The sequence below is a fragment of the Glandiceps talaboti genome, chromosome 11 (genome assembly GCF_964340395.1).
Source record: "Glandiceps talaboti chromosome 11, keGlaTala1.1, whole genome shotgun sequence".
Classification (NCBI taxonomy): domain Eukaryota; kingdom Metazoa; phylum Hemichordata; class Enteropneusta; family Spengelidae; genus Glandiceps; species Glandiceps talaboti.
In genome coordinates this window covers 13,574,583-13,596,122 of record NC_135559.1, presented here as the reverse complement: position 1 = coordinate 13,596,122, position 21,540 = coordinate 13,574,583, and the positions used below count along the sequence as shown (strand labels likewise).

Below are 21,540 nucleotides of genomic sequence, written 5' to 3'. Positions count from 1 at the left end.
TCGTCATTTACTGGTATACTGAAGTATTCCATTTCTTCCAGTGAAATGGTAAGATTGATTGATCATTCAAAGCCAAACAAGTTGTAATATTGGTAAAGTTTTTCTGAAGAGTTATTGTAGTAATTGAGAGAGTAGATGAAAGATGTTCAATTAGTAGAAAACATACCTTTTTGTTAAGATATTTGTAATTTACCTTGTGGTACGTTTTCAGAGAAAATCATTTTCACTGTTGCCAATTTTCAAATACTGTAAAAATAGCAAGTAGTTTTACTGTATAGAAAATGACAGACTGTGGTTCGTTGTTACCAGTAATAGTAATCCTGTCACCCCTACCCAGCCAATAATATGGTACATACCTATTGTTTACCATGGGAGGGCTGTACTACTGTGATGTAAAAAGGGATGACACTAGCTCTTGACAAATGACAGACTTTATGCAAATAGTGTACATATTATGTAAATGTATTGTAATTGGTGTCAGTGTCTTGAGGGTTTATTAATTATTTAAATACTGTTACATTTTTGACACACTTTTAAGGTTTTCTGCCCCTCTTGTGGGCCAGACATACATTTTACTGTGGCTAAAAACATCTGTTATCTCCTAGTTGTCAAGCACTGTGTATAACCTAGAAGTCTACCAGAAGTTATGCATTGATCTATCAAGCTGATAAACATTTATGGTCAGAAGCAATTTTGTTGTAAAATTGTTGATTGTTAATAAGTTTGAATTGATAACACCAATATGCCATATGTTGGTTACCGAAGTTGCCACCATTTTGCATGTGTTGATTTCAAGAGGGTGTGTCAGGTTTGGAAAAGTGATCAAGATCTACAATTTGGTCGAGGTTGCTGATCATATGAAAGTGCACAAAGTCATCAATGAAATGTGTCTAACAGAACTCCATTGAGCATTATAGAGCATTACAGTAAGTAAGATATGTCATTCACTCTGCCCTCACCGGTCTGCTCTGTGAGGGCGCCCTGTCATGGCATACCTTACAGACTTATACAGTAGGGATATATTTTGATTACTTGTAGTCACTAATAAAACAGTATAGTGAGAACAACACAGAAAATGAATGGTATCTTTGCTGTCTTTATGCTACAATACCCAACTATTCTTACCCTCATTTCTGGTCCCCTAACATCTTGTGAACAGCACTCCTAGTGGCCAAATCATGAAATGTTTTATCCTGGGAATATGGTATATTACACTGCACAGGAAATAAAGGTTGCACTACAGGGACACCATTGATGGCTGACTACCATAGGTTAAAAATTGTTTTGGAAGGATTAAGCTGTTTTGTGTGAAGCTGTCTATAAACAATTGTAGCTCTAGCCACTGTATGTCTCTTTTCACGGATGCTATGAATAAAAGTTAATGTTGAGGATTTCCATTGAAATGGTGTTGATTTGGAGACTTGGCTATCTGACTTGACAGTATAGCAGAGACTTGGCTATTGACTTGACAGTATAGCAGAGACTTGGCTATCTGACTTGACAGTATAACCCAGAGACTTGGCTATCTGACTTGACATACTGGCTTGACAGTATAGCCCAGAGACTTGGCTATCTGACTTGATGTACTGGTTTGACAGTATAGCCCAGAGACTTGGCTATCTGATTTGACATACTGGCTTGAATTGATTGAATGGGGTGTGTCAAAACCATGGTACATATGTATACATACCAGTAGTATGTGAGTTTATGAACCCTGTAAGGAAGAAAGACTTGGTGTGCAGAAATAGACATTATGGTCATTCTGTTAGAGACTCTGGCACAATGTCACACAAGTTCAATAAACAAATTGCATTCATTTGAGGGGGAGGGGAGGGGAGGGGGTCTGGTGCCAATGAGATTGCTGAAAGTCATATTCACACTTCTAACCTAATTTCAAAAACCTTTACGCCTTTAATGATAACAGGTTCTGTATTTACTACTGAGATGTTGAAGTTGATAAATTTACTTCTAATGTGAGATACAGTGCTGGGTTTTCGGTAGTATTTTAATGAGTTTACCATCATGTATTTACCTTGCATTGTATGATCATAGTGGTGTGCCCGCTACAATTTTCATCATGGTTTACATCATATATAAACGTATCGATGTCGTACTTGTGAACGTTCATTTATGGGAGGGAGTTTGTCCTAAACGAACAAAGTTCGTTTATTGAGCTTGTGACATTATGTGATTGTCCTTACTTAGAGTGATGCCAGAAATCAACTTCATAGCTCATCCATGTTATCAAATATGATTACCTAATGTTATCACACTGACCTCTGACCTAAGGCCTAAAAATAATTGTGTGGTTCCGATTACGTTCAATTTCAGAATAGACAATTTCAGAATAGTTCAATTTCAGAATAGTAGGTAGACTTTTTTTCATGTGTGAGTGTCTAGTTCAGGTAGTTATGTTTTCCATTGTTTTCCATATGGTCTCTGTGTTATTGGTTTTTCCCCATCAGATATACAGCCATTACAGATTGGAAGAACAGTTTCATATTGTCTTTTTAAGTTGATGTCAGTTTCTCACGAGACTTCACAATTTTTTGCGATTTTATTTTTTTTCTCTCAAATACGTAAAAATGGCCGTCGGTAAAAAAACTAGGTGGGGGTCAGGTAACCGGAACCAAACTTTAAAGGCCTAATCAAAGAGATGAACCATGGAAAGAAAAACAGAGTCAAGGAACAGACACTGGAAAACTGTCTTGTTTGTGTCTATGTCAGATTTTATTCCAAAGCAAAATGCAGTATCAAAACCACAGCAAAAACTAAACTACTAGGTATCCCTAACTCATTGATTCATACCAAGATTTACAAGTACAGGTAGGTATATAGCAATCACACTAGTGGTATATTGGTACTATTTATCAATAACATAAAGGGTAGTACATTTTCTTATAATTTGTCATGACATTATAACTCAGGGGTATTTCATGACAGATCAACAATTTATCATAAACCTAGGGTGTATAAATGTTGATTTATTACTAACCTGAGGGGTATTTCAGGTGACATTTTGAGCTATGATGTATGTCATTTAATTCATCATAATTATTAATATTAATATTTTATATTTTTGTCGGGTGAATGTACTCTATTTATTGTACAACTTGTAATAAATGAATGGCATTAGTAGGTTTGTAATACAGGTATACATCCTTCACATTGGTCCGGCTACTTTCTTAGCATGTCTTCTATATCCAGTGCATTCTTTGTTGTAAATAGATGGCATTGTGCCAAATTATATGATGTATCATATTGTCCAATCAGATCAGTCTTTACAATAGTCCAATCACATTCATGTTTACATTCATGATGCATTGTATTGTCCAATCAGATCAAGTGCTTTACAATAGTCCAATCACATTCATGATGCATTGTGTTGTCCAATCAGACCCGTCTTTACAACAGTCCAATCACATCCATGTTTACATTCACGATGCATTGTATTGTTCAATCAGATCAGTCTTTACAATCACATTCATGTTTATATAACATCTATCCATATCTCTTCACACTGTCCAATCACATTCGTGTTTACATTATCTATTCATGTCTGTTCAAATTTCTATTCATGTTATAATATCAATTTTTACATTTCTGTTCAAATTGTCAAATTGTACTCATCAAATGACGCAAATGTTTACAATGCATTTGTCTCTATATTATTAAACATGATAACCATGGCAACTATGACACAGAAAAGATGGTTTTACACAAACACTCTGGGATTAATGCTTTTTGTCATATTGCAATAAAAAAATAAATTTTTGAATTCAGATTTTGATATCTGAAACTAGTGTCCATACCAATGTAGGTGGGAAAAATTAATGTAAAGCAATTTTACCAGGGGGACAAAATTATTACGTATACAATGACATTCACATGACTAGTGTGAAAGGAATAAACACAACTGTGATTTTCAAGATAAACTCAATTGATAAGACCCCTGTACATAAACAATTACAGTCTTTGGAAGCCCAACTCAAACAGTCAACGCCAAATGTGGTATCTGATAACAGGAGGTTGTAAAATAGATGTCTTGTGTTCAATCTCAGTCTAAGGTTCAATCCATTGTATTGCAAGATTGTCTATAAAAATAGTGTTTCTAGTAAGGTCAACTTCACTCAGTCTAGATATTGGCGTTGTTGTATTTTACTACCTCCTGCTATCAGATACAACACTTGGCATTGATTGTTTGAATTGAACTTACCAAAGAGTGTAATTATTTATATACAGGGGTCTTATCAATTGAGTTTATCTTGAAAATCAATGTTGTGTCTATTCCTTTCATGCTGATCATTTGAATATCATTGTAATTATTATCAAAATATTGCAAATATTCAAGATGATATAAGTCAAAGAAACAAAAAGAATTCCGAGGTGACATCTTTTGTAAAGGTGATGTCTGACATAAAATAAATATGCTGTGGGTAAAGTGCACTCTAATGTGAAAAAAATTCTTGAAACTTGTAGCCAACCAGACGTTTTAATACTCTGAGTATTATTGGTGGATGAAGACAACATCTGGTTAATTTGCATATGTTCAGAAAGCGACACCCAATAGGAATCCACCGATGAAACCACTTGATAACATTACATTCTGTTGACATAGCTCTTTTAACTGCAATAAAGAATTTACAGAAGTTGATTAATGACTTTCCAAATCAAAATCACAATTTTTTTTTTTAGAATTCTTGTAAATATTAAACTTCACCTTTTCAAGAGTTGATGTCAGAATTTGGACTTCTGTCCTGCCAACCTGACATCATGCAAGTCTTCGTCGAAGAGACACCCCCTCAAAAACATTACTTCTGTGTGACTAATAGATGACATACATGCATGTGTGTATTTCCCTTGTTCTTCATTCAATGTGCCCATCCAAGATTTAAAAAAAAAAAATTGCCCATACTTAAAAGTTAAATATCAGTGTCTGCAATTAGCATTAAAAAGCTTGATTTTCATAATTGTCCTTGAAGGCCAAGGTCAAAGGTCTTAAAAGAAAGCTTGCACCTGATAATATAGGGGTAGACACTTGAATGAGTCTTTGTGTACTACAGGTTTTGAGGTTAGCAGTATATCATGATTTTTTGCTACAAATATGGCCACCATTCAGTCACATTTGCATATGCATTTGCATTTGTATTTGCATATGGCAGGCATATGTTCCATATGATATATCACTTTTGTGCCAGGTTTGAAAGAAAATTGATATTACATGTGATAGAAATGACGTACTACGTCTGAATTCTCAGATGGATGAATGGACAGACGGATGGACCCAGCCCATCACAATAGCCCCCTCCTTCAGTTCTTACCTTCTGTAAATAGCCTGCCATTTCTGGATTTTCTCTTCGTAGTTTTCTGGATTGCTTTGACAATTGGCGTTGTGCAGTATCGACATCACCTTCAACTTTTCTCCAGTCTATCTTGATATAGCCTTTATAGTTGGCAATCTATGCAAATTAAATCAAAATATAGTAATTAATGAAAGTCATAGGACCTCTGGAAAAAGTGTAAAGATGGCTGACTGCTGCTCTGAAAAGGTCAAGGGGCACAACACTAAGTTTATATGGAATTTTTACTGTATATTTTAAACATACTCGCAGTATTCTACTTACTAAAGCATACTTAACCTCACTTGAAATTTGCTGAACTCAAACCAGGTATTAAGATAGCAATGAAAAACGATCTGATGACGAAATTTATCAAACGTTACACAAATGTCGAGGAAATCCCTACGATGCAATCAACAATGTCAGAAGACAATTATAATGTTACAGAAGACATGCATTGACATTAATATTAATTAAAATAGTTTAATTAAGGTTCTATCGTAAGTGTTGTCACTTGAGTAAAAATGTTTATAAATTATAACTCAGGTTGTGCCACTTTACAGAATGAACGTGTAAGATGAACAGCGCCCCCAATGTCAGCTTGGGGTCTCAATATTGATGAATAAGAGGGCAAATGTCATTACTAATATCAATATGTTATTACAACTCAATTCATGATAAATTTCAAACAAAAAGAGGCAATTAAGTTGATTAGAAATAATTCACATATATGCAAAATTGTAGTAGGAACCATTCTTTTCCAACAATGCTTGCCTTCTGGTAATTTTGGGACGTAATTAACAAAAGGATATGACATTTATTATCTGGACTCAATATACTTGGAATCTGCAATTATTGGTTTACATTCTGTCACTCAATTCAACATATTATTGGTTAAAACCTTGCTGTCATTTCCTCATACCAGTTATGGGAATATTTTGTGAAATCAAACATGGTGATAAACACAGACTTGGCACAGTGTATTACATGATTACCTCTTGGGTTTTCATATTTGATATATTTTTTACCCCTTTAGGACTCCATTGTTGTCTATTTTTGAAAATGCAAACAGCGATTGCAGCCATGGAGTGACTAATATTTTATACACCCACATAGGTTATGCGATATGCACAAGCAGTTCAAAATTTTTTTATGAAAAATCTTTGAACTGCTTGTTTGTTATAACCTGTTTAAGTTATTTAATCTATTATTTAATTATTTTAATTCTTATAGAAACACACCACACTACATCTCAGTGCATTGTACAACAAACTAACAACAAAAATGACAAAAAATAGTACAATAGCTACATAAACACAGAAAAAGAACCAGCAATAAAAATCTACCAAGGTGATGAAGATTTTTCGTAATTTATACACAGTACACACTTTACTTTTTTTTACTTTACTTTTTATTTAAAAAAAAAATTTTTTTTTGTAATTGCGTTTGAAATATGTCTCTGGTCAAAAACAGTTAGAAATGAGCTTGATTGATTAGCTCATGTGACAATCTGAATAAAATCCGATGTGGTAAAAGTGGCTTGATTTATTTATTTATCTCTACTTCCATCATTTTATTGTCATTGGTTTTCAATTTTTGCTGTTCCACGTTATCACCTTCTAAGCGGTAATCGCTCCCAGAAAATCAACAAACAACAATAAAACTACTGAAATCAATTTTCCTGAATCAGTTTTCCTTCAGCATAGCTATACCTAGTTGATATTGCAGGTATAAACATATTATTCATTGCATACAGCAACAGATGCACTGGGCTGGCCACAGTTACATTTCATTCCTCTATTTATTCTCATTTGTGAGAGGGAAAGTTAACAAATTAGCTGTGAATACCACAAGTTTAGAATGAGTTACCTAATCATTTTTGTTATAATGAGAAAGAGACACCAACAAGGCACCATTTCTCTTTACCTTGTGAATTCACTATATTGAAATAATCACTTTTTATCAAACATGGTAAAATGCATTGGTGGTATTCACTTCCGAAGCTGGCATTAACCCACACTTATCATAGGCAGAGGTGTGTACAGCCTTATGTAAATTTCAAAAGTTGAGATATTTGTATGCTTTTAATTATCATTTGTGGCCATTTGGCCATTCCAGACTGCAAAGAGGAAATTGAGAATACAGCGCCCTCACTCAAATTGGGATCACCTCATAGTATCGTTTAAGAGTTTAGTCCCTTGGTATTCTGTAAAAGTGTAAATCAGGGATGTTTTTCATATTGTTCAGACATCGAGGAAAGCAGCAGTACTCTATGATTAACTGAGTAACCTATACCATATATACCCCCAAGGTACACACAGACAGGAAGTAGAGTGCCACCATGGCAAATTTTGCAAAGGCCAATTAATATAATAATCTATATGATGTCCTTGCAAAGTGAAACAAATTCAGTGTGTAAAACAACAGGCGACACTCACAAATGTGTGTGTTTGGTAACTTTCGTTATATGCAATGTCAATAGATTGTATCATTACTGTACAACATTTCAAGCAGTTTAACAGAAGATCTTCAACTACATACCCTAAGGAGTAGAAGTCCACCACCTACTGCTGTTGCCGCTGCTCTTCCAACTTTTTGGAAGACATATCCTGACACCCTGCCAAAATCAAAATGTTAAAGTTTTGTAAAAGCTGTGTGAAGATATTTTCCTGTAAGGCATCATATCACTGAACATGTTATGAAAATTGTTCTTTATGTGCACATGAAATGCCAGGGTAACTGGAAATTTCTTCATGAACTTGTGAACTATTATGTAAAGAGGCCATAAAACTGTTCTTATCAAATGATGACATGCAATACAAGTCTCTCTGTACTTCCAATATGCTGTGACAAGTGTTATCAATCCAATTCATTTGTTTACTTTCCCTGTTTGTAATACTATAAGGTTTCGTTTGTCCATGGTCTAATGTCAGCAGTTGTAATACGTACCATCCTGTAGCACCACCAATGGCAAGTTGTGTGACAGCTCCTTTCGTCGTCACATCTCCCAAGACTTTCTCTATCAATTCATGACGTCTTTCCCTTGTCAGGTCAAGAATTTCAAAATGTTCATCGTCTAAGGATAAACAGATGAAAAGTATGTCAATACTGTGAAATGTCTACCAAAAGTAAAAATTAACAACAAAATATGACAAACCACTGACAAAATGCTTTGGGGACAATCATACGATGTCACACAAACTCAATAAATTATTCTTGTTTGTTTAGACGTACCCGTTCCTTCTCCCCATAACAAATATTCACAAGTGTGAAAAATGACGTAAAAACCATGGTGAAAATAGAATTAATATGATCTAGCTATTACATTATGTAAAAACATTGCAAACACATCAAAATACTAACCAGAAACCCAGTACTATATCTCACATTAGAAGTAAAAATTTTAATCAACTAATCAACATCTCAGCAGTAAATACAAAACATGTTCCAGTTCTGGCAGTTGTGAAAGTTTTTGAAATTTAGTCAGAAGTGCTTAACTGAAACTCAGCAATCACTCTGATGTCAGAACCACTCAATTCTTAAATAACCAAAGTTCATTTATTGAGCTTGGAAGAAATTGTGCGATCGTCCCTCAAAAATTTTCCAATTCTGCTGTATGAAAGTATAAACCAAGTTGTTCATGAGAACGTAAAAGATCTAGATGTTAATTCACTTTGTAGTTTTTAAAAGAGTGCCTGCTTTATCTTTCTACACACTTTTGGAAACTTGGCAGCCATTTTGAAATGAAAATGTTACAAAAAGCACTAAAAAATGTGCTTGATTACAGTAGCCCTGATATTTTCCTTGCTTGAATTTTTTTTATGTGCTCAGTACCAGCACCTTATGGCCTTATCCAGTGTTTCACATTACACATACTATTTGGTTACACTGAAGCAAATATCAGAATACATACAAAAGTACACATACTATTTGATTACATCAAAGCAAATGTCAGAATACAAACAAATAGTAGCAATAAATGAGCACACAAATGATTTTTTAACATCCCATAAAGTTGTGTTTCATCAGGGGCTTCAACACTATAACTACAATATTGACGAAAAAACACTGAATACAAAAGATATGTATAGCATGCATGAACCAGGTTTAACAAAAAATATGGAATATATACTCTGGTCGTTCTACATCACAACAATATGTGCACATGTCACACAGCGCATGTGCACGTCATTGGTTCTGCTGTGTTCGAAATATGAGTCAAAACGCTCAAAATTGCCATTACGGTGCTTTCCCTGATTTTTTACTCATATTATTACTGACAATGGCATAATTATATTATTCCCCAATATTTTCTTTCAGTTAGCCAGAAAATACTCGTGACCTAAAGGTTGTCACTACTCGTCGACAAGGGTCCCTTAGGTCACGAGTATTTTCCTTGGCTGAAATATATTGGAGAATAACAGTAAAACATCTGTCATACAGCTATCGGCAGTATTTATAGTAGGTAACTTAAAAGTCTTTGAGTCTCTTCACCAGTTGTTTTGTATTTTTTTCTTTTGTATATTTTGTATGCTTTCTGGGTCTGTGGTCTTTCATGCAATAAACTAAACAATATGAAATGCATTCAAGTATTCATCTGTGTATTTTTTATCTGTCAGTCCATGAATTCCATTGTGTGTGTGTATTTATATGAATGAGTGGTAATCTGCTATTGACAGAGTTCTTTACTGACTGTGAGTCAAGTGGTGAAATTATGTGTTTGTACATAGAAGTACTCTCGTCTGTCACAATGCCTAACACGCTATCAAATCTGCTTGTACCTTAGACCTATGACAGAGAATCCCATGATGATGCGTGAATGTAAGTGTGGCTTGTACTCCATGTATTTGCACAAGAGCTTGTGGTATATGTTCTATGTAGCTGTACTTAACTGTAGCAAGTGGTACCGGGTATAGTCACCGTAACGATGAGGGCATATAACACACCTGTATTCACATGTCAGGGTTCTGTTATTATTACATATGTTTGTCAAAAACAGCAACAGCAGGGTACATAGACTACTAAACATTGTATCTAGACCACCAAATTAGCAGTAGTACAGGACACATAGACTACTAAACATTGTATCTAGACTACCAAATTAGCAGTAGTCCAGGGTACATAGACTACTAAACATTGTATCAAGACCACCAAATTAGCAGTAGTACAGGACACATAGACTACTAAACTTTGTATCTAGACTACCAAATTAGCAGTAGTCCAGGACTCATAGACTACTAAACATTGTATCTTGACTACCAAATTAGCAGTAGTCCAGGACACATAGACTACTAAACATTGTATCTAGACTACCGAATTAGCAGTAGTCCAGGGCACATAGACTACTAAACATTGTATCTAGACTACCAAATTAGCACTAGGACACATAGACTACTAAACATTGTATCTAGACTACCAAATTTATAAGGTGAATCTTTAAACATATGGAAATCAATAGAAAATTTTAGTTGAAACAGTTCACCTGGCTAAATCTGACGATGACTGAAGCATAGTTAAATTTGTGGCCTTGTCAAAGTGCAATAATGTTTTACCTGTAATGTCATAGGCAATTATAGGAGATAAAATCAGCTTGTCAACCCCAACCCCAACCCCAACCCCTCCACCCCTAACCCCCATATTGTTTGCAAGTAAAGTCTACCCGAATTCCCCTACAAGACTCCGCACCAAACGGAATGGCAATGAATCTATGTAATTTTACTAGATTCCCTACTCTGTTAACATTACATTCACAAACCTTAGCACTGCCTGGTTTCCAATCAGTTATAAAAACCATGCTCAGATGTTATGATACCCTGTATCAGTATTTCCCAATTTTCCTTACTCTGTGATGATATAACACATGTATTACAAGTATACCACATTGGACATACATAATCCATTAATTCTGCCAACAAAAAATATCGATACATAAATAAAATAAATACCATTTTGGTCCTGTTTTTCCATGACTGTATTAATATTACAATATTACTGACTCAGTGTCCTCGCATCAATGGCCTTCAATGGAATCAGTGAGTAACAGATAACAGCTAAAAATATACACTAATTAACATATTCATCTTTGCCCATCTCACCTTTAAGCACTTAAGTTGTGATGGTGAAACCATGGCAACGCTCTAAACTGTTATGAAATTAACAAATAATACATCTAATCCTGCAAAGATTGCAAGATAATTCGAAATTTTTATTTTTAGCGTTTTATAGTGCATATTTTTACTTGTGTTTGTTTATTTACAGTAGTCCAGGGTACATAATCAAAAATAAGACTTTAGCTAAAATTTCCATGTTTACAGTACATTAAAATAAATAAGCAACTTCAATTTTATTTACTGGGGACAGAAAACATAAATTTTGATTTTGTCGAAAGCAAAATTAAAAAAAAATGTTTGTTTCTGATATGATTTCGAAAATAGGGTAAGTAAGTTGGAATGTTATGTTATTGTACTTTGATTTTCTAAAAATTACTTCGACCCCAAGATTAAGATTCTCGTTGGTCGCAATACTTCTGTGAGAGTTTGATGAGGTGTAAAATAAGTAAATGAAGACAATTATAAGTTAAGTAGACGAACACGTTATGCAGACTGTACTGTTAGAGTCTAAGACCTGGTTTTTCTGACTGGGATATGATTTTTTTTAAAAAAGTGACCAAAGACAAGGCAAAGCCATGAAGATGTAGTACATGGGAATAGAGGTAAATTGTTACCATTTTAAGCCTAACAAAAAAAATTGTGTGGTTCCGATTATGCTCAATTTTAGAATAGGTGGGGTAGGTAGATTTTTTATTCTATTTTTTTATATATACATGTATTTGTTTTTTCATATGTGAGTATCTAGTTCAGTTAGTTACCATTGTTTATCATATGGTTACTTCTCATCAGATGTACAACCATTACAGATTGGAAGAACAGTTTTATTAGAACAGTTGATGTCAGTTTTCGCATGCACTTTTTTGTGTGTAAAACTTCACAATTGCAAAAATTTTATTATTTTTTCCTTAAATATGTAAACAAATGTTTAGGGTCGGCGTGAAAAACTAGGTGGGGTTGGGTAACAGAAACCAAACAATTTTTTTAGGCCTTACTTTTTTTGGGGGGGGGGGGGGCCTCAAACTTGTAGTTAGTCATGTTATCGGAAACACACTATTTATTACATATTTGGCCTACGGTTACAGCAAACACCAAATGCTATCAATATCTAGTTATACAATATGACAAACCATGACTCATGATAATACCTTCTTTTTCTACGCTTCTCACCTTTAAGGCCTGTAACTTTCCATATTTTACTGTTAATATTATTATTATAACATATTTTTATTCAGGGTAAAATCTTAACGAGTGTAACAAACAACATATGGCGTTGAAGGGGCAGTTTCTTTCCATTAGTCTAGAAACTATACATGTGGGCTTCTTTTTTACGATCTCTCTCTCTCCATGTATAGTCAAATCATAGACCCTCTGTTGGTGGAGGGTCTATGGTCAAAGCGACAAATTCTATTGAAAATCTAGCTAAATCTGCTGCTGGGGAAAGTGTGAACAGTGCATATCAGTAGTAATCCATCACACACTGACAGGCAGTTGTAATTGGTTACTTTGTTCAGTTTACTACAAACGCAACCTTAAATAAGTCACGTGAGGATGCAATACTGTCATCATATTTATATCAACATTTCATTAAACTACTACTGTTGGTGGTAAGAATGGTATGTCATGAGAGAGAAAGGCATTTGACTAAATGGTGGAGAGAGAGATAATAGAAAAATAATCACTGAATCATTTGACAACGAATTGTATTTCAAATGTGTGGATAGTGGTAGGGTTTGATCACTAGGTGTGATCACACAAGCTTCAGCAAGTACAAAAGTCAAACATAAAAAGAATCATTTTGAAAATCAGCAACTGAACTTAAAAATACATTTTAAAACTATCCAATAATATGTTTCTGAAAAGTTCCCCACTGGAACCAAACCACACAATCATTAGAATGAAATCACACAGTATAAATGATTTTTTTTGAAAAATACACCATGGAATGGAACCACATAGTCCACGCTATCTTTGTGAAAAGTTCACCATTGGAACAGAACATTATACCAGTATAAGTTATCATTTTCACCATTGGAACGGAACACACTGTTCAAGCTAAGAATCAGAGTATATAGGTACACCATTCAAAACCACACAATTTTTTGGTTTTTCTAGGACCCAGGTGTTCAATTAAATTTGATTGTCTTTAGGAATCATAAACCTATTGAAATCAGTTAATCCTATTATTAGATCAACTACCTAATCACATTAATTGCAAATATTTGCATAAGATTATTGTACCTCATACCAAAAACCCTATATCCTCCATGCACTATAATCCCCCATACACACACACACACACACACACACACACACACACACACACACACACACACACACACACACACACACACACACACACACACACACACTATATTCTGAATCTGAAATGCACTGCATGAAAAACCCACTACACTTCTTCTATATTTTGGTTTCTCCGACCATTTTATTCTATTCCTGCAATTTGGCTTGTCTTATGCTTCCCTAAGACTATGTACGGTGGTGAGTGAGATGCAAACATGGTAGCTTGAAAGCATTCAGTTGTAACTAAATAAGCCGGTGCAGCGCCAGTGTAACTGTGTGTGTCTGAACACGGTTAATAGATCAGATGTATATATTTTCCTTAGTTTCCTAGCAAATACTCTGCATGTCTTTCAAGAAAGTATCGACAAATTTATGAATTTTGTACTAGTATCTTCTACGAATTCAACAATAAACCTTTGATATCAGAACTGATGAAAATGAGTATTCAAAAACTCATGTTTGCAATTCTATAATTCTATGCTTCTATTAAAAATTTCAAAAATGTTTTTACAAAAACTTGTATTTGTCTGAGATTCGTCTGACTGCAAGGATAGTATGTTCAACAACAAAAATCAGAGAGACTTGTGGGTAAAATACTATATACTGTGATATTGTCTCGCTTGTTATATAGTCTTGACAGAAAAAAAGATAAAGGTTAGAGGTCATAGAAGGAAGCCTACACCCTGCAGTCTCATCATGATGGATGCTGACACAGAGGGCGCCACTCACATTGGGAATATGGTGAGTGATGTTTTTACAACAGAAAATTGAAAATTTGGTGGAAGTGGCATGTAAATCAACAATTGCAACTTAATTATTTTCTGGAAGGAAATAACACAAAATCAGCTGAACTTTACCAAGCCTATTACCTTATCGTTAATTAGATGTTATTCTCCAACATTTTTCTTCGTTCAGCCAAGGAAAATACGAGTGACCTAAGGGGCTTTGTAAATACCAGTCGCTAGACAGTATTGACAACCATTAGGTCACAAGCAAAATATTGGAAAATAACGTAATTATACCAGTGTCAGTAATGTCAAGTAATGGAAAGTAATAGCAATTTGGAACGTTTTGACTATTATTTCGAACACAGCAGAACTAGTTACATAAACACGCGTTGTCATGACGTACAACAACCATCTAGTATATATTCCATATTTTGGCCTATGCATGGTATAAATATATCATAGTCTTTCTAGATTGGCACCATCAATTGGGGGATTTTTTTTTAAGTCTCCTAATTCTTCAAAATATATTCATTTAAAAAAAAAATCATCATTAGAAATCTAATTTCACCTTAGTGATATAATCAAACTATGATGTGATCAGTATAATTTATCAAGAAGATAGTGAACTCAAATACCATGCTGCCATATGCTTGCAAGTCAGTAATTTGCATATAAGGTTACATAATTTACATAATATTTGCATATTACTATTTATACACCTGGTTATATATTGTTACAGAAGTGACAACTTGTCTGATATAAGAACGATCTAACATCTTTGTATAAACACACAGCTTGTGAAAATTATTTTGAAAACAGATGAAAATAATACATGCAAAACATCTCACAAGATGTCATATTTTAATTTTACAGGTGACCATTAAAGGTGATTCAAAATGCTCACATTCACTATCGCTAATTTGCTAGACGACATGTTTGTGAAATGCATTCTGGTTTTAAAACTTTTCAAAAGCGTCTGCAAACACCTTAAAATGACCCTTTTTCAGTCACTTCCCTTCGGATTTACTTCGAGAGTTTTCGGGTATTTCCGGTCCCACCTAGACCACGGGATTTTATGACGTCATAAGGGGTATACGTTAGCACTAAGACTATGACGAGCGTAGTCACTAGGTGAATAAAACTCAACAGCATTGTGAAAAAATACATTGCTAGTGGTTGTAACAGACATCAGTAAACAAAAACTACATTCTACATGTCTTATTAACCAACATTTACCGATATTTACTCACATTTTCTCACTAATTGGCAGTGTCTGTGGGTATAAATGCTAAAATATTATCTCCCCATATTATGGCAAAATAAATCAAAACGGCTCGACTAGTTATATATAAACACTTGTAATGTCGCGTGTTTCACATTCATTGACTTTTATTTATCTGATTTTTTATTATTTGCCGATAAGAAGCAATACGATACCGTCGTGACGTTTTGACGGCATCCCCGGGCCAAGGACGGCATATTTTAGCCTAATCGTACTCGCGTTGCCTTTTGAACAGTGCATTTAACAACAACGTAAACATATTTCATCTCGAATAAATATACTAGCTATTAGAATACCAATGGGAAACTTCAAGAAGGTGTATCGGGACATGTGCCACAATATATTTGTTGGTCCCATAATACACTAATTGATTCGATTCAAGTTGCTCGGAGCATAAGGAAGCACGCTCCGAGTCATTGCATCATGTAAATGGAACTGTGACCTGTAAATTTTTCACAGTTTTCGTTGTGGTCTTGTATTGTCACATGTTTGGCTTGTGAACACAAGTTTACATCTATTATTGTCTAGGGCGTAATACTCTAGTCCGAGTCTGAAACCCATATAAAACCTAAGATACTCGCATTTGGATCGGAATGAACAGAAGTACTGAGGTCTCATCGACTTGTTGGGGACTCGAATTATTGCTTGTTTTTATCACGGTATACAGGTGATTATTATATATCGGTAGAGGGGTAGTGTTGTCAAGTTTTGTGCAGTCACCGCGGCCGCGGCAGTAAGCTTATACTAGGATAGTTCCGCCGATTAAAGTTGAAGCAGTGTATGTACAATGTACGTATGGAATCGGGAGAGCACAGCGCACATTCGTGTCGGGTTAAATTTATCCACGTGTTGATGTAATCCATATTTATCAATCAGATATATTGTAAAATTCTTCAAGTTGTACAGAAATAACGTCTCTAACTTCAAAACAAACCCTGAGAAATTGGACCGGACGTGGCTAAGTATCTAGTTGCAGGCTTTCTTTCATAACCATGTGCTGGGGTCACGACCTTGATTGCCGACGTCAATATTGTCCAATCATATTTAATATCATTAACACATCGCGATATTTGATTTGTTGGTTTCCTAAACTGTATACTTCGAATACCATGATTCGTTACAAAATTCTTCTAATGAATATTAAATAGGCTTGTTGCATTAAATTAAGTGATATCGCAACAAGGGAAACCATACAAGTTTTCTTCCAGACGAGTTGCTAAAGTCATGTAAATGACAACACTAAACTCACGAAATTTCCTCAATTCTTTACAATTTTATTGCTGATAATATGGCAATCTAATAGCTAGTTTATTTATTCAAGATAAATATGTTTACTTTGTTGCTAAATGCGCCGTTCAAAAGGCGACATCAGTGAGTATAGTGGGCTAAAATATGCTGTCGACGCCATGCATGTCGAAGATATTGTAATGCTTCTCCTCGGCAAATAATAAAAAAAATCAGATAAATAAATTGAAACACGCGACCGACATTACAAGTGTTTATGTATATCTACACTGTAGTCGAGCCGTTTTGATTTATTTTGCCATAATATGGGGAGATAATATTTTAGCATTTATACCCACAGACACTGCCAATTAGTGGAGAAAATGTGAGTAAATATCGGTAAATGTTGGTTAATAAGACATGTAGAGTGTAGTTTTTGTTTACTGATGTCTGTTACAACCACTAGCAATGTATTTTTTCACAATGCTGTTGAGTTTTATTCACCTAGTGACTACGCTCGTCATAGTCTTAGTGCTAACGTATACCCCTTATGACGTCATAAAATCCCGTGGCCTAGGTGGGACCGGAAATACCCGAAAACTCTCGAAGTAAATCCGAAGGGAAGTGACTGAAAAAGGGTCATTTTAAGGTGTTTGCAGACGCTTTTGAAAAGTTTTAAAACCAGAATGCATTTCACAAACATGTCGTCTAGCAAATTAGCGATAGTGAATGTGAGCATTTTGAATCACCTTTAACCAACATCACTAATAACATAGTTAGTGATTGGTAGATTACATACTTCAGGTTAACTCTCTGATTGGTTGCTGGGGTCCCTTTGATAAGAATAAGCCAATCGAAAACAACCTTCAAGAAACACAAATTTGCATTTAGGTTGATAGCAGTTCTGGTGTACACCTGGCCACTATAGTCATTAAAGGTAAACAACAAATCACCATGACTCTTTGACAAGTTCATTGACCTGCTAGCCTCAGTGTACACCTGGTAAAGGGCCAATAGTAATAAAGAAAAACAACAAATCACCATGACTCTTAGTCTAGAGCCTATCTGGTGGCTTTTAAATCTGAAGATCTTATTCCAACTTGGAGGGATCGCTAGATTTGAAAGCCAATGACTAATCTAGGCTACATCACTCTTTGACAAGTTCAATGAATCATTGACCCTAGCTAGCCCAGTGTACATCTGGTAAAAGTCCAATAGTGATAAACAAAAACAACAAATCAACACGACTGTTTGACAAGTTCATTGACTGGCTAGCTTTAATAGTGTACACCTGGTAAAGGGCCAATAGTGTTGAATAAAGTAAAAACAACAAATCCCAAGACTCTTTAATCATTGGTTGACATAGCTTGTCTTTGCTAGTGTACACCTGGTAAAGGGCCAATAGTGTTGATTAAAGTAAAAACAACAAATCCCAAGACTCTTTAATCATTGGTTGACCATAGCTTGTCTTTGTGAACACCTGGTAAAGGGCCAATAGTGTTGATTAAAGTAAAAACAACAAATCCCAAGACTCTTTAATCATTGGTTGACAATAGCTTGTCTTTGTGTACACCTGGTAAAGGGCCAATAGTGTTGATTAAAGTAAAAACAACAAATCCCAAGATTCTATATGTTATGCGCATTCTCCATGCGAAGGGTGCTATCTACAAATTATCATCGTGTCGGCAGCCGGTCACAAATGAATCTACCCTGTGCGAGCGTATGGGCTTTGCCTATACTTATGATATTACCAATATGCCCATATTACAAATGAAAATATTACAGTTTCGATATTTAGACTGACAAAGTCACCGTTATTGTAAATCAATAAGTCTTCTACAATTGCTCTCCCTATACATAAGTGACATTGACAATTAAACCTGGCCTTATACTGAGCACAAACTTAGTAATGAATCTTTAAGTCTATATATATATGAGATTTAATACCATGTTGCCCTTGACAACCTGTCAATTTGACCTGGTTTGAGTATGAATGTTACTAGGCGCTCATGTGCCTCAATTGTTGTATGCTTTCATGCATTATACAGTGCGTCGATCATGTCATCTTGAGCATGCAGTAGTATTTTCTGACTCCCATGCAAAAAAGCTCATATTGAGGTATTGCTTACAGACATCCCGAGTGATAAAACTAAATACATTACACTTGAATAGGATGCCTTGGATAAGTAGTGTAATGTTGAAAATAGAAAATTTCATAATGATATTATGAAAAAACAATATAATAGTATATTATGTTAGATTTTGTACATGCATATATTCAAGCGGATTTTTATTCTTGAGATAATAATCTCCTTTTCTTCAATTTTGCACTAGAAACTCAAGATCAACCTCGTTCTTCAGTTTGTCAGTAAAAAATTTGTGAAACTGAAAACATTATTTTCTCAAAATTCAATTTGAGGTTTGCAAATGTAAGTAAGGGTACACCCCCCCCCCCCAATTATGCAATCTCATAATTCGAGAAATCACATATGCCAAGACCACATCCTTTGAAGAACTGCACGTGTTTAACTTAAAGTACTGTATTACATTTGTAAAAGTGTGTTATGGGGATGAACAAATCAACTTCCTGTCCAGACAGGAAACCGACTCGATTATACTGTGTACTGTGTAACAATGTTTCAGCGAGGTCAAACTGAACGATTTCAGGCAACCTGTTTGAAATGAGACGAATCTGCGATCTTTGCTGATACCATTATGAGTAATAATAACACTGAAATTATATTCTGACGACATATATCTAATGCACACAAACCTTGTTCGCCTTCCGCCATTTTGACGTTGACCAAAATAAGGGAAATGCCCAATAACTATGACAGGGGGGGATTCCAGCTGTCCTACCTTTTTTGTTATAAATTGTTTCCAGTCAAATATTGCTACAAATTTGATCTACCTTTTCCCTGTTTATGTATATACCTGATTTTAATTGGAAGTCATTAATTTTCTGAAAACCACAGTAAATATATGGGCAGGTTAAAATTACTATGTAATAAGAATTTCAGACAATGTTGACCGTCTACTCTCAACCCGAGATACCAGCATATGAATGATTCTGTAAGGTCTTGTTGGCATCTAGACTAGTCTTAACTTTGCAGAAGATGAATTCCATAATTTAATTCTAATTTGTTCTCAATATATGTTAATGTCAACATATTATACTTTGAATTTTCATTCTTTCGATGATGGAAGTAAGGGATTTCAATTCCTTCCATATTTTCACTCAGAAGCCAAGGTGGAAACTTGAAAAAAAAAAAACATTCTTGGTGCAAACTTTAAGTGACTGTTTCATTGAAGGATTCTATGTGAGTCAATTGTGGAGGTAGCAAGGTGTAGCTCTCTGAGATGGTGTGGACATGTGCTGAGGAAAGATGAGGGAGAAGGAGTGTAGAGGGCATGGAATCTGGAGGTGGATGGAAAAAGAGGGAGAGGGCGACCAAAGCTGACATGGAAGAGTATGGTGGAAGGACAATGTAAACAGATTGGATTAAACATCAATGACTATGGGAACAGGCAGAAATGGAATAATGTGATTGCCACATGGAAAGAAGGACAGTCGGTGACCCCCCACCAGGGGGAAGAAATCGACTTTAATTAATGATGATATATATATATATATATATATATATATATATATATATATATATATATATATATATATATATATATATATATATATATATATATATATATATATATATATATATATATATATATATATATATATTCCTAAAGATTTATATGTCTATATATACAGAATAGAATAGAATCTTTATTGCATCCCTGAGGAAAACTACATTTCGTCCTTGGATTTTCTGCAATAAGTGTTTGGTGCTAAAACAAAGTAGTAAATTAATATGTACATGCATGCACAAAATCATGATAACAATGCATAATGCATATCATAATTGTATTGTATTTGATTCCGGGGTTGATACATAAATATACATACTTTGTATGTATGTGTGTGTGTGTGTGTGTGTGTGTGTGTGTGTGTGTGTGTGTGTGTGTGTGTGTGTGTGTGTGTGTATGTATGTATGTATGTATGTATGTATGTATGTATGTATGTATGTATGTATGTATGTATGTATTGTTTTTGCAATGTATGCTGACATTGGTCAGTAGACCTATTGCAATAAATCATATATCATATCTCAAACAATACCTTAACACCATTTCAATAACCTGGTTACTATATCTCCAAAATTATTTTCTGTTTTTTAAATATACCACTACTTTTGTAAAAAAAAAATCATCAGTTTATTTATCATGTTAAATCTGAGAGTCCAAAGTGTTGACAGTATTTGCCAGGCTTGCGTACAATCCATTACGTGACTTCTGCAAAGATAGAGCCTGGTGTTTTTTTCTTGACAAAAACAGTGTTGGGTCAATATCCTCTTGTATCATTACAAAATACATATTTCTTATTGAAATGAGCTGAGCTGAGTATAGATCTAGTAAAAAGGAGGGATGCAAAATATAGTGAAATAAATTATAATTAAGTAAGATTAGATAAATTATAATTAAAGTGAATATTGGCA

The 21,540-nt window shown here is 34.6% G+C and overlaps 1 protein-coding gene across 1 annotated transcript; it reads right to left on the bottom strand.

Moving 5' to 3' along the window:
* Nucleotides 1-4,262: 4,262 nt before the first annotated feature.
* LOC144442380 (FUN14 domain-containing protein 1-like) lies at nt 4,263-19,798 on the bottom strand. Its single transcript, XM_078131710.1, has 5 exons — nt 19,758-19,798; nt 8,289-8,415; nt 7,881-7,956; nt 5,322-5,459; nt 4,263-4,627 (listed from the first exon to the last, which is right to left on the bottom strand). Exons 1-5 carry the CDS (start codon nt 19,774-19,776, stop codon nt 4,550-4,552), a joined length of 438 nt encoding a protein of 145 aa, XP_077987836.1. The 5' UTR covers nt 19,777-19,798; the 3' UTR covers nt 4,263-4,549.
* Between the last annotated feature and the right edge of the window lie 1,742 nt (nt 19,799-21,540).